Source organism: Lathamus discolor, chromosome 6 (genome assembly GCF_037157495.1).
Source record: "Lathamus discolor isolate bLatDis1 chromosome 6, bLatDis1.hap1, whole genome shotgun sequence".
Lineage (NCBI taxonomy): Eukaryota > Metazoa > Chordata > Aves > Psittaciformes > Psittacidae > Lathamus > Lathamus discolor.
In genome coordinates, this window is record NC_088889.1 from 19,509,585 (window position 1) to 19,522,947 (window position 13,363).

Here is a 13,363-nt window from a genome sequence, read left to right on the forward strand (position 1 = left end):
GCTAAGAAAGTAAGCTTGGGATCTGTGTGTGTTAAATCTGTCTGGAGATGCAGAGGAGGCAGGACATGGAGAAAGTCCAGGTCTGCCCTTGACTTGTCACATATAACCTCCTTTGAATTCAGAAGGAATTACCTATGAATAAATACGAGGCTGGGTGTGAATGAGTGAGAATGGGATCACCTGACACAGGCTTCCCATAGTGAGGAATTAACTCATCATTTTTTATTTTTTTTGCATGGAAAGCTGTTTTCCAGCCTTAGAAACACTGATTCCTGTTTGGGAAGACACTGAAGCACTTGTACAAAGTGCTAAGTGTCCTTCCAAGAAGGGGTTTTTCTTTCCATGGTCAAGTTTTGTGTAAACTTGAAATGTCTCTGATTTAGGGGAGGGGAGCAGAGAAGTGATTTCAAGTGCTACTGTCTACATAATGTCTGCACACGGAGACCGGTACTGTTGGTCCTTAGGCAATACAATGATAAACCCCCCCCCCAAACAACCAAAAACCCCAATACAAACACCTGCACTAGGATCTACTTGCCAAGTTCTGTAGGTGTGCACTCCCTTTTTTCCCCTCCCTGTGCTTTGGCTGCTGTGTTCAGAGAGACATATAAACAGCACAAGCTGCCAAAATGAAGGAGACCGTGAAACTGTCCTTATGTATGTGGCTGTTACATGCACAGACGTGTTAGGGGAGGAAGGAGAAAACCCTTTGCCTGCCTTGCCTTCTCTCTTGCATTTAGTGGCGCTTCTCCCATAACAGTGAGCTAAATTATTTGCGTAAAGTATGTATCTTGAGTTGATGTTCAGTAACTTATGAATTTCAGTGTGAATTTCAGTAACTTATGAATTTAGCCTAGTGTGCTAAAACTTTTCCTTCCTAGATAAATTGCATTTAAATGTTCTTAGTTTTCTAACTAAAGGAATTCTGGAGCAGGAAAACATCAAAGTAACTTCAAAGTTTGCTCTTTAGCATTGGCAGCTGCTGTGCATTTTGAAACTGTAGTCCTACTTGTATTAACAAAAAAAACCAACTCTATTTTATTTTTTAATTGTAAGATACAATTTTGTTTGTTTTGCATTTTCTAATCTGGAAAACAGAAGCTGGGTAAAACTGGTTGATCCTAGCCAGCTCTGCCTCTGTAAGTACTGGAACCAGTTTAGGCCGAGGTAGCTCAGCAGAGTGAACGTTTTGGATAAGATCCTTTGCAACCGTGTCAGTATTGTTTCTCTGAACTTGTTTAGCTTTTGTGCTGGGTTGGTGAACATATCGTATAGCACAGCCCTTAATGTACAACTACTTTGGCTTCAATATAGCTAAGCTATAAATAGGGAGTCTTTTGCCTGGCCTGCAGTAGGAAATGACTGCAGCAGGTGTCCTCTGCTAGAAATTTACACTTTATTAGTACCTAAGTACTTTCTTTTTAAAAAAAAGACGTTCTTGTTGTGTGTTCTCCCTTTATTAAATGCCAACTTGGCTGCTCAGCAGGCATCTTGTTACAATTCGAAATCTTCATTAAGAGAAAAGAAACAGAAGCAGAAAGGTATTTTTGGTTTATTTCTGTGCAGCCTTTGTGTAAAGTATATTTTATGTGCAATTTTAAAAAGTGATTAACAGACGGCACAGGAGAGCTGCATAATGCTGGTCGCTGGTTAAAATGGTATTTGAATTCTTCTAGCTGTGTTAGGCTGGAGTTTAGCTCAGGTTTGTTACAGCAGTTCCTGTGTGGTGCTACTGGTACATACTTGAAAGCCTGTGGCAATACTTGTATTGCTGCTTGTGCTGAATAGTACCTCGCACTGTGAATGGCCTAAAAACAGTAAGTGGGGCTTTTTGTGCAGCAAGGTAGTACACAGAGTAAATAAGGATATTGTAGTCTGGTCCATGTGAAATGAATCTGATGGTGTCACTAAACAAGCTTGCCCTTGACACAAACCCCATCATTGTGTTTGGATTAATTTTTATTCTCAGCAAAGAGGCAGAGTTGTTTGGGGCAAGGAGAATAAATGCATTTGCACTGCTGAGATTGTTTCCTTTCAGCCGGTTTGGAGCTCCTTTGCCTCCTTGCCACTGTTGGGTGCTGGAGAAATAGTGAAATCAAGGAGAGAAGCACTGGCACTAGTCCTTATAGTGTGTATGTAAACAACACATGAAGGGAACGATCCTGTGTTTCAGTTACTGTTTAACATGCATCTGCCTTTATACCCCTTCCTTTCTCCTGCAGATGCGAGAGCTGTGTGGAACTGCTGTTTGTGAGAGGGGCTGGGAATTGCCATGAGTGCGATACGCTTCTGCGGAAGAGTAACTTCAGGGTACAGCTCTTTGAGGATCCTGCTATCGACAAGGAAGTGGAAATAAGGAAGAAAGTGCTGAAAATGTGAGTATCGCCAGTTAAAAGAACAGAAGGCGGATGTATTGCATGAATCGCCATTTAAAAAAATTAATCCTAGAAGAGGAGATAATTTATTTTTTAAAGTGACAACCAATGAAACTCAATCCATTTAATATAGAGGAATTTCAGAGAATCTGATTTTATGCAACAACTGAATTCTCACTTTAGGCTTGAGGGATTCCTGTGTAGCATTAGAAAATGTTGGGTGTTTCTGTGTGGCCTACTTTGGCGAAGGCTTGCCTCCTAAATGGAGGTGATTACATACCGCTTTCCCCTTGAGGAGATAACATGGGAGCAGGGCAAGAAATAGGCCCTTGATTGCTTTAGTTCCTGGGGGTGTGTTCTCAGATTTGATGGCCAGTTCCCTTCAAAACGAAATTGACAAGAGAAGCTATGTTCACATTGTTTTCTACTTCACACAGCAACTGCTAGTAAGGAAATGCTTCCTTAGGAGCCTTGTGTTACTAGTCTGTCATGCAGATTTGAGAACTCTTGGAGTTGAGACAAATGAGGTGTAAAATTGCATCGCACTTTCTGTGGCCAAGAAACAAAATCTTATAACTAAAGTAAGCGAGTCAGTTGATGTTTTGGTGGAAGAGGGTCTGCAGTCTAACAACCCTGGGGAGACTTGTGTCTGCAAAAATGTATGTACAAGTAAATTGTAAGCTTGGCAGCATTTATCTAAGGCTTAGCGCAATACTTAATGAATCGTAAGATGCAGGAAACTAAAGACCAGTCAGTCTCACCTCTGTGCCTGGCAAAATCATGGGGCAGATTCTCCTGGAAGCCATGCCAGGGCACATGAAAAACAGTGAGGTGGCTGGTGACAGCCTGACCAAGTTTGCCGATGACACCAAGCTGTGTGGTTCAGTTGATACGCTGGAGGGAACGAATGCCATCCAGAGGGACCTTGACATGCTTGTGAGGTGAGCCGATGCCAACCTTATGCAATTTAACCAAGCCAAGTGCAAGGTTGTACACCTGGGCCGGGGCAATCCCAAGTGCACCTACAGGGTGGAGAAGAGACTCAAAGCAGCCCTGTGGAGAAGGACTTTGGGGGTGTTGGTCGATGAGAAACTTAACATGAGCTGGCAGTGTATGCTCGCAGCCGAGAAAGCCAACCGTATCCTGGGCTGCATCAAAAGGAGTGTGACCAGCAGGTCGAAGGAGGTGATCCTGCCCCTCTACTCTGCTCTCGTGAGACCTCACTTGGAGTATTGTGTGCAATTCTGGTGTCCTCAACATAAAAAGGACATGGAACTGTTGGAACAAGTCCAGAGGAGGGCCACGAGGATGATCAGGGGACTGGAGCACCTCCTGTATGATGATAGGCTGAGAAAGTTGGGGCTGTTTAGCCTGGAGAAGAGAAGGCTGCGTGGAGACCTCATAGCAGCCTTCCAGTATCTGAAGGGGGCCTATAGGGATGCTGGGCAGGGACTCTTCATTAGGGACTGTAGTGACAGGACAAGGGGTAGTGGGTTGAAACTTAAACAGGGGAAGTTCAGGTTAGATATAAGGAAGTTCTTTCCTGTTAGGATGGTGAGGCACTGGCACAGGTTGCCCAGAGAAGCTGTGGCTGCCCCATCCCTAACAGTTTTCAAGACAAGGTTGAATGGGTCTTTGATCAACCTGGTCCAGTGGAAGCTGTCCCTGCCCATGGCAGGGGGGTTGGAACTGGATTATCTTTAAGGTCCTTTCCAGCCCAGGCCAGTTTATGATTCTGCAATTCTGTATGATATTGCCAAGATGTGGGGAAATTTTGTCATTGACTACCAACATGGTGATGGGGAAAGTAGTAATAGTTTCCATGTTTGATGATAAATTCTACTGAAGTAAAAAGTCAAGCTGGAATGAAGTCATCTTAGTTGACTAATTATGAAATATAGTTAGAACAGAAAGTATTATAAAATGCTTGGTTCACTTGGATTTGACAGATTACTTTTTAGTAGGCCGAAAAAACTCCCCAACTTGGAATTTGGGCGGAGTTCTTGGGTTTAGACTTTAATACTACTGGTGTAATGTGTCTTGCTCCACAGACCAGGCAAAATCTCAGCATTATGTTTTCTTGGGAAGAAAGCCCAAAGTCTTCACTTTGAGAGGCTGTTCACATTCTAGCCAGTTGTCCCTTCATCTTACTAATTTTTCCATCTATCAAATGTTGGATAAGTGAGTTCTGGAATGTTCTATTGGTACACAATAAGTGTGTAGCATTTTCAGTTTGCTGCTGACATGCTTTCTGTTGTTGGTGCAAAGCCAAGCTCCTTTTTCTAATACTTCTAGAAAAGCTTTTCTTGTGGGTGTTACTGTTGCCTCTGGCTTTCTTAACAGGTTTCTCATGCTAAAGGGCTGACTTGGAAGTAGGGTATTCTACTCTCTGTTCTCCTGTTTACATGTAACCTTGGAAAAGGAGTTGTCAATTAGGAGGCAAAGATAACAACTGCTTATGCCAGGCTGGGTCCTTTCCTTTGAAAGAAGCACTTCTGTCTCTTAAGGATTCTATTTGTTGGGCACATTGTTGATAAAAATAGGTCAGTACTTAATAGACTTGCATCAAGAGCCTTACTGAATTGAAATCACATTTTTGTGTGTTTGTATAAATACTTGTTTCTCTTCTCTCAAAGATACAATAAAAGAGAGGATGACTTTCCCAGTCTAAGTGAATATAATGATTTCCTGGAAGAAATAGAAGAAATTGGTAAGTCCTAATGCTTGCATTTTTGATGTGCTCTGCTCATGAGACCGTAGCTTTTTACCTTCTGAGTCAGCTGCTTATGAGAATGTCCGAGTGTCTGTAATAGGAATTATCATAGTATCAGATGTTTATCTAATTACCTTTTTCTGTACATTTTAAATCATATTTTCTGAACTGTAGGACATTAAGTAAAATATTTTATCTGCCAGAGAAAAAAAACCGTGATTTGAAGAGGAAGCAGTGCTTTGTATCTGGAAAGAAAAGGCTTGCAGGGCGCTGTCTGTGCTGCACTGGAAAAGATTAAACAGAGAAGAGGAATTGAAATTTTCATTATATGCCTCCATTAGCTTTATCTACCATGACAGAAGCCATATGGTGTCTTTCATCGTTTTTGCTTCTGCAAGTACAGTAGTTGAAGCTGCTTTGAAGCTGATGACCTTACATACCACTGTGGTAGCATTTTATGTTGCTGTGCAGAAGGAGAAGGTTTAGGAACAGACATTGATTTCTTTCTCTTTGGATTAGTTGGAGCAGAACTTTGCCCTCTGGGGAAAGGACTATGTTATCAACAGAGTTTATTTTCTTAGTTCAGGTGATGTGATTTATGGTGGAGTGGTGGATTTTGCTTAGAAAAACAAGGATGTGTTCAAAGGAGTGACTCCTAAATGGTTTGTTTCTTGTTTTTATGAGCTTCTGAGGCTTTTCCTTTTTTGTGTCCTGGAGGAAGAAGAGGTGGCTTAGAACATGCTGGAGGGGCAGTGAATGTGATTTGAAGGAAAATGTGGAGATGCCACTCCCTTTCAGTTTCTCAGAGGAGACCTTGCTCCTCTTTGCACTGTGGTGTTTTGTAGAAATGTATCCAATACACTTATTGCTGTGAGTAATATATCGTGTTTTTGTTGGCCTCAGAAGGATGAGGCTGGAGAGCTAAATTGTGTGGCTGGGAAGCACCAGGCGCACTCTTACGGCTCCAAGTATCTGGAGGAGATGATGTGGGTGTAGTTCTGTTTGCATATTTTTTTGGATGGTGTGGGGGAAGGAGGAAATGAGTAGAAAGAATGGATACATCTTAGCCAGAGTATCCTGGAAGAATCTCTGTGCTCATGAAAAGGAAAACTGCTTTTTATTTATGTAACATTAAGTACAGGTTTCCCACTTACTGCTGTTGCAAGGATTTTTAGCATCTGCAACAAGGGAGTCAAAGTTTTGCCTGAAATTGCCTTAACCTCATGCAGTTGTACAAAATATTACTGTTCTCCAGCTCTTGGGATTAGGTTTTTAAATTTCAAATGGTTCCAGAGCCAGCCTTAGTAAGTTGATTTAGAAGCAGCAGAAATCATGGCTGGTCTTTGTAACCTTGTGAAGAAAAGTGAATTTGTCAATAATTGTGCTGGCCCTGCAAATGCACAGTGAAGCAGCTCAGCAGATAAGGTTTAGGTATTGGAGTTAGCTGCCTGAAAGGGACGCCTAAAATAATAAGAGGAGTGGTAAGTGCGACTGCCTCCTAGTTTCTTCATGTAGCAGCCAGGGTAATGAGTGGAAAGAAGGGGTGCAGTCAGGAGGCTCTTAATTTCCACTGTCAAAGGGGTCATTTATGCTGTACTAACTTCAGGCAGATGCAGAAGCTGGAGGACAGGTGAGATTCAAGAACACTACCTAGGGTAAGAATTCAAGCCCTGTTCTCCTTTCCTTGGTCACAAAGTTCATTGCACGCATCATGTGCCCTTCCTTGCTTGCGCACATGGACAGAGTTCCCCACTTGACAGTTGTAACACTATTGCTACGTTGTTAAGAGTTCTTCCAGTGGCTTTGCTGTGCATTTTGCGTGTGGTATGACTGAATGATGTGTTAAAGGTGCCTTTTCATTGTTACTTCACATTTTACTGCTGAGAGTAGTTATGTTTTTTTGAATATGTGAATTCCCTGCTTGCATGTGAAAAATTAGGCTGGAAGATGGGAAAGAAAGGGTGTAGTCATGCAGTGCAGAGTTTTGCCTTGTGGAACCAATGTACAGCAGGTTGGCTGGTGGCTGTTGTTGAAGCTGCCAGGTAAGGAAGCTGGGGAGCCAGAGAACTGCACTTCCCCTTTCTCCCCTTACCCCGAACTTTCAGTTTTTCTGTAGGAGGGGTGAGGTGCAGCTTTACCCTGTTTTATCTTTTACTAAACAAAGCTTGCCATTAGTTATTGTGGGGGTTTATATGAAGTAGTTGCTTGGCAGAGACAAAATGTAAACTCCTATATAACTACGCTGCACATGATCATAGCACAATTCTAATAGTTCTACCAAATGTTACAGGTAGGTCAGCTTCAAAATTTGCAGTGATTGCACTGTCTTACTCTATCGATGTGATATATGACCTCACTTGAAACATATTTTCCCCCTTCGTATCAGGCATGTTATACCTACAGACTTTTTCTATTTAAAGAAAAGAGTTGGGTGGTACAGCGGAAGTGTGTGTGTGAAGGTCAAGCAAACATTAGGGTAGTCACCTCTTAAGATTTCTATTATAAAAAACACATTTTTGAAGTGGTTTAGAATGTAGCCACTAAATATGCTTTGGGCTAAAATGTGTTATACAAGGCTTTAAATAGAAACCACATTTTAAAGCAGGTTTTCCCCAGAAACTAAAATCAGTTGGACAATTTGAGAACATTGTAAACACAGTTTGTTGTCATTAACACTAGGAAGAAAAATAAAATGAAAGGGTTAAAACCTGCCTTTGGGGAAGGTGTAGACAATATCCATCAAGTAAGTCAGGTTTATGCCCATATGATGGGAGGGGTAAGGTTAGCCCTTAGAGCGTTGTTACAAGTTACAATCTCTGGACATAATGCAACTTCTGCTCACTCTTTCTACAAGGAAAGAGTTTCTTTCACTATTTATTTCTTTCACTCTTTATTTCTTCCCCAAAGTATCTTCATAGCCAGTTTTTCAAAACCTTTCCATGTAAGCTCTCCAGAGCAGAGCCCGCCTCTGAGCATGTGTGTACACACTGCATGGCACTATTCTCCTGATACCTGAATGAGGCCTCTAGGCATTACCGCAAAACAGTTGTTAGTGGTAATTATTGCTTTTTAAAAACATTCAGTACATTTGACTTGGAAGGAGGCTGCTGTATTTGTGCCCTTTGGATTCCTGTATCTCATTACTTCTCTATGACTTTATGCAATACGGGCTGCCTAGTGACTTGTCTTGCTCGGAACATTTATCTCACAAGCGATCCTTGGATAAGAATAATTTTGGAATCTATAATCACTTGTGGGTTTTATTTATTGTTTTGTGGTTTTGTTTTGTTTATTTTCTCTCTGTGTGTGCATGAGGGTGGTATTGCTGGTCCTGACAGTGAGAATAACCCAGCTTGGAAGCTGAGTGACATGATCAGAGGTAGATTTCAGTCGTCTCACCTGTACAGTGATTTTGGTATCACACTGCTCCAGTCAAAATGATCTTTCTTAGACTAGTGGGGCTGAGTGATCTCATTTATTACTATGCTAAGTTATTTTTCTGGAAAATTACTCAATAAAAGAAAAGTGAGGATAAACAGAAGTAATTATTAATGCCTAACTAGATTTTTCTGGCTTAGCTGTTGGTTTTCTTTTGTTTCTGATAATTAATTTGTTATAATCACAGAAATGTTAGTTGGAAGAGACCTGTTAAAATCTATTTCATCTTTTCTCCCCCTCACCCCTCTCCTACTTCTCTTAAAAGTGCAGGGACCATGCACCCAAGTCACCAACCAAAGGTGCCACAAGAGCTTGGAGCTCCCGAGGCAGGCTGAGGGTCAGAGCTGGCGATTTATGGTGATCATAATTAAGGAGCTGTTTGTAGTAAGATGGGAGGAATATTGTTTATAACAAACTGATACTAGTAATTTTCAGCTTTTCAGCTGGCTTATACCAGCAATGCCGATAAAATAGATCTGCATTGTAGCTGAGTAATCATTTGCTGTCTTGCCAGAGAGGGTATGTTCCTACTGTTTGAATAATAATGTTACCATGTAAAAAATATTTGTTGTCTCTTAAGGACCTAGGAGAAATCTCAGAAAATTTGCAGTGTCTCAGACTAAACCAGGGAGATTTTGACAGGCTGAAGGTCCTGCAGTGAAGTGACATTCATTTGTAGTGCTCTGGCTCCAGACAAATTACTGTGCATGCCATATAATTAGTATTTGTGTCTGATTTTCTTTTTTCTAACTGGAAATTTTTTTCCATTTGTTGTAGAATTGCATGATGAAAGTTGTTGTTTTAAAAAAGCAGTGAAAGCCTCCCTGTAGAGGCTGAATTTCAGTAGCAGTGAATTTTACGTAAAAAGAATGAAATGTTTCAGAAAAACACAATAGTTTTCCTGTTATACTTCAACAGATGTCTCAAGGCAAGTCATTTTATAAACCAACCAATGTGAGATGGATAAGTAGATAAATAATTGTTACATACAAAACAGCTTCTGTTTCTTCTCCCTGAAGGGTTTCAGGCCACTTCCATCAGCTTATGCTATATTTCAACATGGACAAAGTAAGTCTGGCTTCTCTTTGAAACCTTTTCAAACTAGCCATCTGCTTTGCCAGTCATATTCAGATCTATACCAATATTTTTTCAGGGTAGGTGTAGCATATGAGTTAGGGGTTTTTAACTCTTTATGGTTCTTCTAGTTTCAGAATTTGTTTTGTTGTGTTTTTTATTTTTAATATAATTCCTCCAAATGTTCCCTTTTAAAATTTCTGGCAAAACAAGCAGGTACTCCCACCCTGACAAAAGCCCTGGCAAAGATGTGAGAAAAGCCTGTGAAGACTTTCTGCCAGGGCTATCCAACAAAAGCCCATAAAAGTTTCCCACCACAGGCATTTTTATTGTGGGATGGAAGATGCTATTTTCAGTTATTAAAGGGCAGCTATTGATACTGATGCTGATATAGAGGTATAAGATCTTACTTAACACTGTTGCAACAAAATGTGCCTCTTAGGTATTTTAAGTCTGAAATGTGGATGACTTAGTGTTGAGGAGCAGATGCTGAGGACCAAGGTAATGTTCCTCTTTAACAACCATGAATCAGTATTCAGTGGGAGAAATTTGCTCTGGCCTGGATTTGTGCTGGAGGTATGAATCTTTCTAATTCTAAGTTCTAAATAAAGACGGGCATCGGCACATATTTAAAACTTTCCTGCTTTCCCTAGTATGTCTTTTAAATCTTACCATTTTTGATTTGCAAACCTAAGTTTTGACTAGTTGAACCTATTAAAGGTAACTTAGAAAGAAAAAGAAAAACTTTGAATGTTTCAAGTAGCAATAGTTGCAAAACCTGGATAGATCCAGTTTATTGCTGGATTATTTTTAAAGAAATACCGAAGATGTTCAGGAGCCTAAAGAGGCATTTGGCATCTCCTCATGCTCCTCCCCTTGCGCCTGAAGGTGGCATCTGGGCATCCTGCTAGCACAGCGTTTCTCAGATGCTATTTCTTTCTTGTGTGGTCACTGAAGAGTTTAAGAGAGCTGGTGTGTGGATTTAAGGAAGTGCCGACATTCCCATGCAGCTGCTGTCATTGCAGAACCCTGGTCTGATTGTATGCCAGCATCTTCACGTGACAATTCTCCTGTGCCATAATACCCAAATATTAAGCTGCTTGTCAGCTGGGAACTGTAAGATGGCAATTTGGAGGTCAATTTGGAAAATATTATGCCTTTTGGATGGGGGGAAAAAACCAACTAAAATTAAAAAAACAAACAAACAAACAAAAAAAAAACAAAAAACAAACCCAAACCCTCCCAAACAAACAAGCAACAACAAAAACCCCTAAAACATTTGAAATGGGTAAGTTGTTTCCGGAAACCAAGGAGTTGAACTTTGAATGGCTTGTTTGGGTTACAGCAGTGCCCGGAGATTCCACCTGAGATGACATCAAGACTGTGGGGATAGGTGCTGCATATGCCTACAGTACAGAGATACAGCAGTTGATCTGTAGGAAGAAGGAAGCTTTATACCTCTACTCCTGATTCTTATTGGTGGGAGACCTCCAGTATAGAGGCCCGGTTATCTGCCCAGGAGCAGTTGCGAAGCTGGAAATTGAACTCTGGCACCCTTTCAAATTCTTAAGCGGCAAAACCAGTCTCCATCTCAAATCTTCCTCCAGAAGTGCTGAAGTGAGGGTGGGGGGTGGAGGTGGAAGAGTTCAGCTGATTTAGGAGCCAGGCTCAATTAAAATGTCAGTCCTGTTGATTGTGTGTATTATTTGGAAAAGAAAAGGGGGAATAAATACAGCTTTTGGGTTAGGGTGTTTTGGGTTTTGTTTTTGTTTTTTTCTTAAAGTTAGGAATTTCTCTGGCTGTCTCTTGCCTTGCCCTTTTAGTTCAATTCAAGGAAGGACTGAGTACATTTGGTAAGAATGAGACAACATGGTGGTTCAGTACTTTCAGTACTCCTGAAAAGAGAGTATTCCTATTCCCATCTGTACACTTTTAGTACTTCCCTTGGTACCACCTCTGGCACTTGCCTGACCCCTTTGTTGAGCCAGTTCAGGTTACTGGAGGGTGTCTGACACTGCAAAGCATCCAGGGTGTCCTGGAGTCAGACCAGGTGAAAGAATGAGACTTATGCCTGGGAAGAGGGATGTAAGAGCAGGGCTGCCCCTTTTGAACAATACAGCTGGATTTGAGAACTGAGCTGCATCCCACAACTTCCGCAAAATGTCACTTTCCTGTTTTCTCTGCCCACCTCCATTTGCTCCCTGCTTTGATTTCTTGCTGTTCCCTTTGCTGCTGTTAACTGATTTACTAGTCTAGGGTATTCATGGTTTAGTTTACCTAGAACCCTTCTAAAAGCTCATTTTTGCTGTGTGGAGAGGATGAAGGAAGTGATGTAATCTTTACCAAACTGAGATATGTGCTATCCTGATGAGTAACCACAGACCTCATGCTTCTTCCTTCTGTTTCTCTGGCAGCCTTATTTATACAAATGACTTGGCACTAGTGCATGTGTCCAGGGTTCATTTGGACCTAGTTGCCTGAAAAACCTACGAGGAGGGAACTGAACCATAATCTTGCAAATCCCGTGCTAGTTTTCACCAGAATCTCTTTCCCTTCCTCAGGGTTTGACTTAACAATGGCATATTGATTGCACGTTCTTGCAAAGGGTATTTATCAATGGCTGGGCAAATCTCTCTGCTGCTCTTGTAGATTTACTGTAGCCACGTGACAAATGCTCTTCAAGGCCTTAAGTGCTGTATGTTTGCAGTCTTCGATAGCTTTAAGGCTGTGGGCATGAGCCCAGCATCCACTCTGGATGGTGATCACCAAGCAACTTCCCGGTGATAATGGCTTTCAGTTGGAATTCACTTGACCCACAACTGAACCAGTGACCTAGGGGTGAAGGCTCAGGCATTGTATCAAATTACTAATCATCCAAACCGTCTGCATCTTTCAAGCTGTTGATGATAGAAACTGTTCAATTTCTTGAGGTATCTTCTGTGTAATGTGTAAATAATTGGGAATTTTGTGCTAAACTGTGGAGCTTGCTGGCTGACCCTGCTTGCTCATAATTTTATGTGAGATACAGTCTATCAGTATGAAGAGATATCAAAAGAATGCCATTTTACCTATGAATCTGGATGCATCTGCAGATTCTGCATAATAAAAGTAATTTTAAGTTATTGAGTAATATGAAAATTTTGTGTATCTGAGAACTTGAATGGTCTCTAGTCTTTGTGCATTAGATAATCTTATGAAATGGAGTGACTTAATTTCTAACCTTGTCTTAATATGTGTATGTTTAGTCTAATCTAATTTTACAGGATTACTGTTCTTAGTTGTAATGCTACTTGAAAAGGTTAATATTTTACAGATACTATGAATAATAATATTATTCATGTGTATCATTATCAGTATCACAAAATAGGATGCAAGACTCAAATTGTCATCTACAGATGTATAAACCTAAAGGAGCTCTGCTAACTGAGGTTGTGTTTAGCAGGTTGTGTCTTTATTTGTAGGGCATATTTTAATAAATTCTGTTGTTGCAATGTTTGTATTTGGTGCTAGAAGGGATAGAGAACATAAGAGTAGTATTTCTTTGTCATAGTCATGCATGCTGACCTAATACTTTTGCTTTCTGTCTTTCTAATATTTATGTAGTATATAACTTGACCAACAATGTGGATTTGGAGAACACCAAAAGGAAAATGGAACTGTACCAGAAGGATAACAAAGAAGTCATTCAGAAAAATAAGATAAAACTGGTTAGTTACCTTCTCCTCTGCCTTACAATTTTATTCATCAGTTACAGAATTAAAGG

At 40.8% G+C, this 13,363-nt stretch overlaps 1 protein-coding gene across 3 annotated transcripts in view; it reads left to right on the forward strand.

Annotated features, from left to right (window-relative positions):
- Positions 1-13,363, forward strand: part of MNAT1 (MNAT1 component of CDK activating kinase) — a 123,860-nt gene that overhangs the window by 33,892 nt on the left and 76,605 nt on the right. For 2 of the 3 annotated variants that reach the window (XM_065686836.1, XM_065686835.1), the window contains exons 2-6: positions 2,223-2,375; positions 5,012-5,085; positions 8,792-8,883; positions 9,546-9,594; positions 13,204-13,307. In XM_065686836.1, the coding sequence (XP_065542908.1) occupies positions 2,223-2,375; positions 5,012-5,085; positions 8,792-8,883; positions 9,546-9,594; positions 13,204-13,307 (472 nt within the window). The remainder of the gene's footprint in view (positions 1-2,222; positions 2,376-5,011; positions 5,086-8,791; positions 8,884-9,545; positions 9,595-13,203; positions 13,308-13,363) is intronic. The other variant, XM_065686837.1, reaches the window with a different exon arrangement.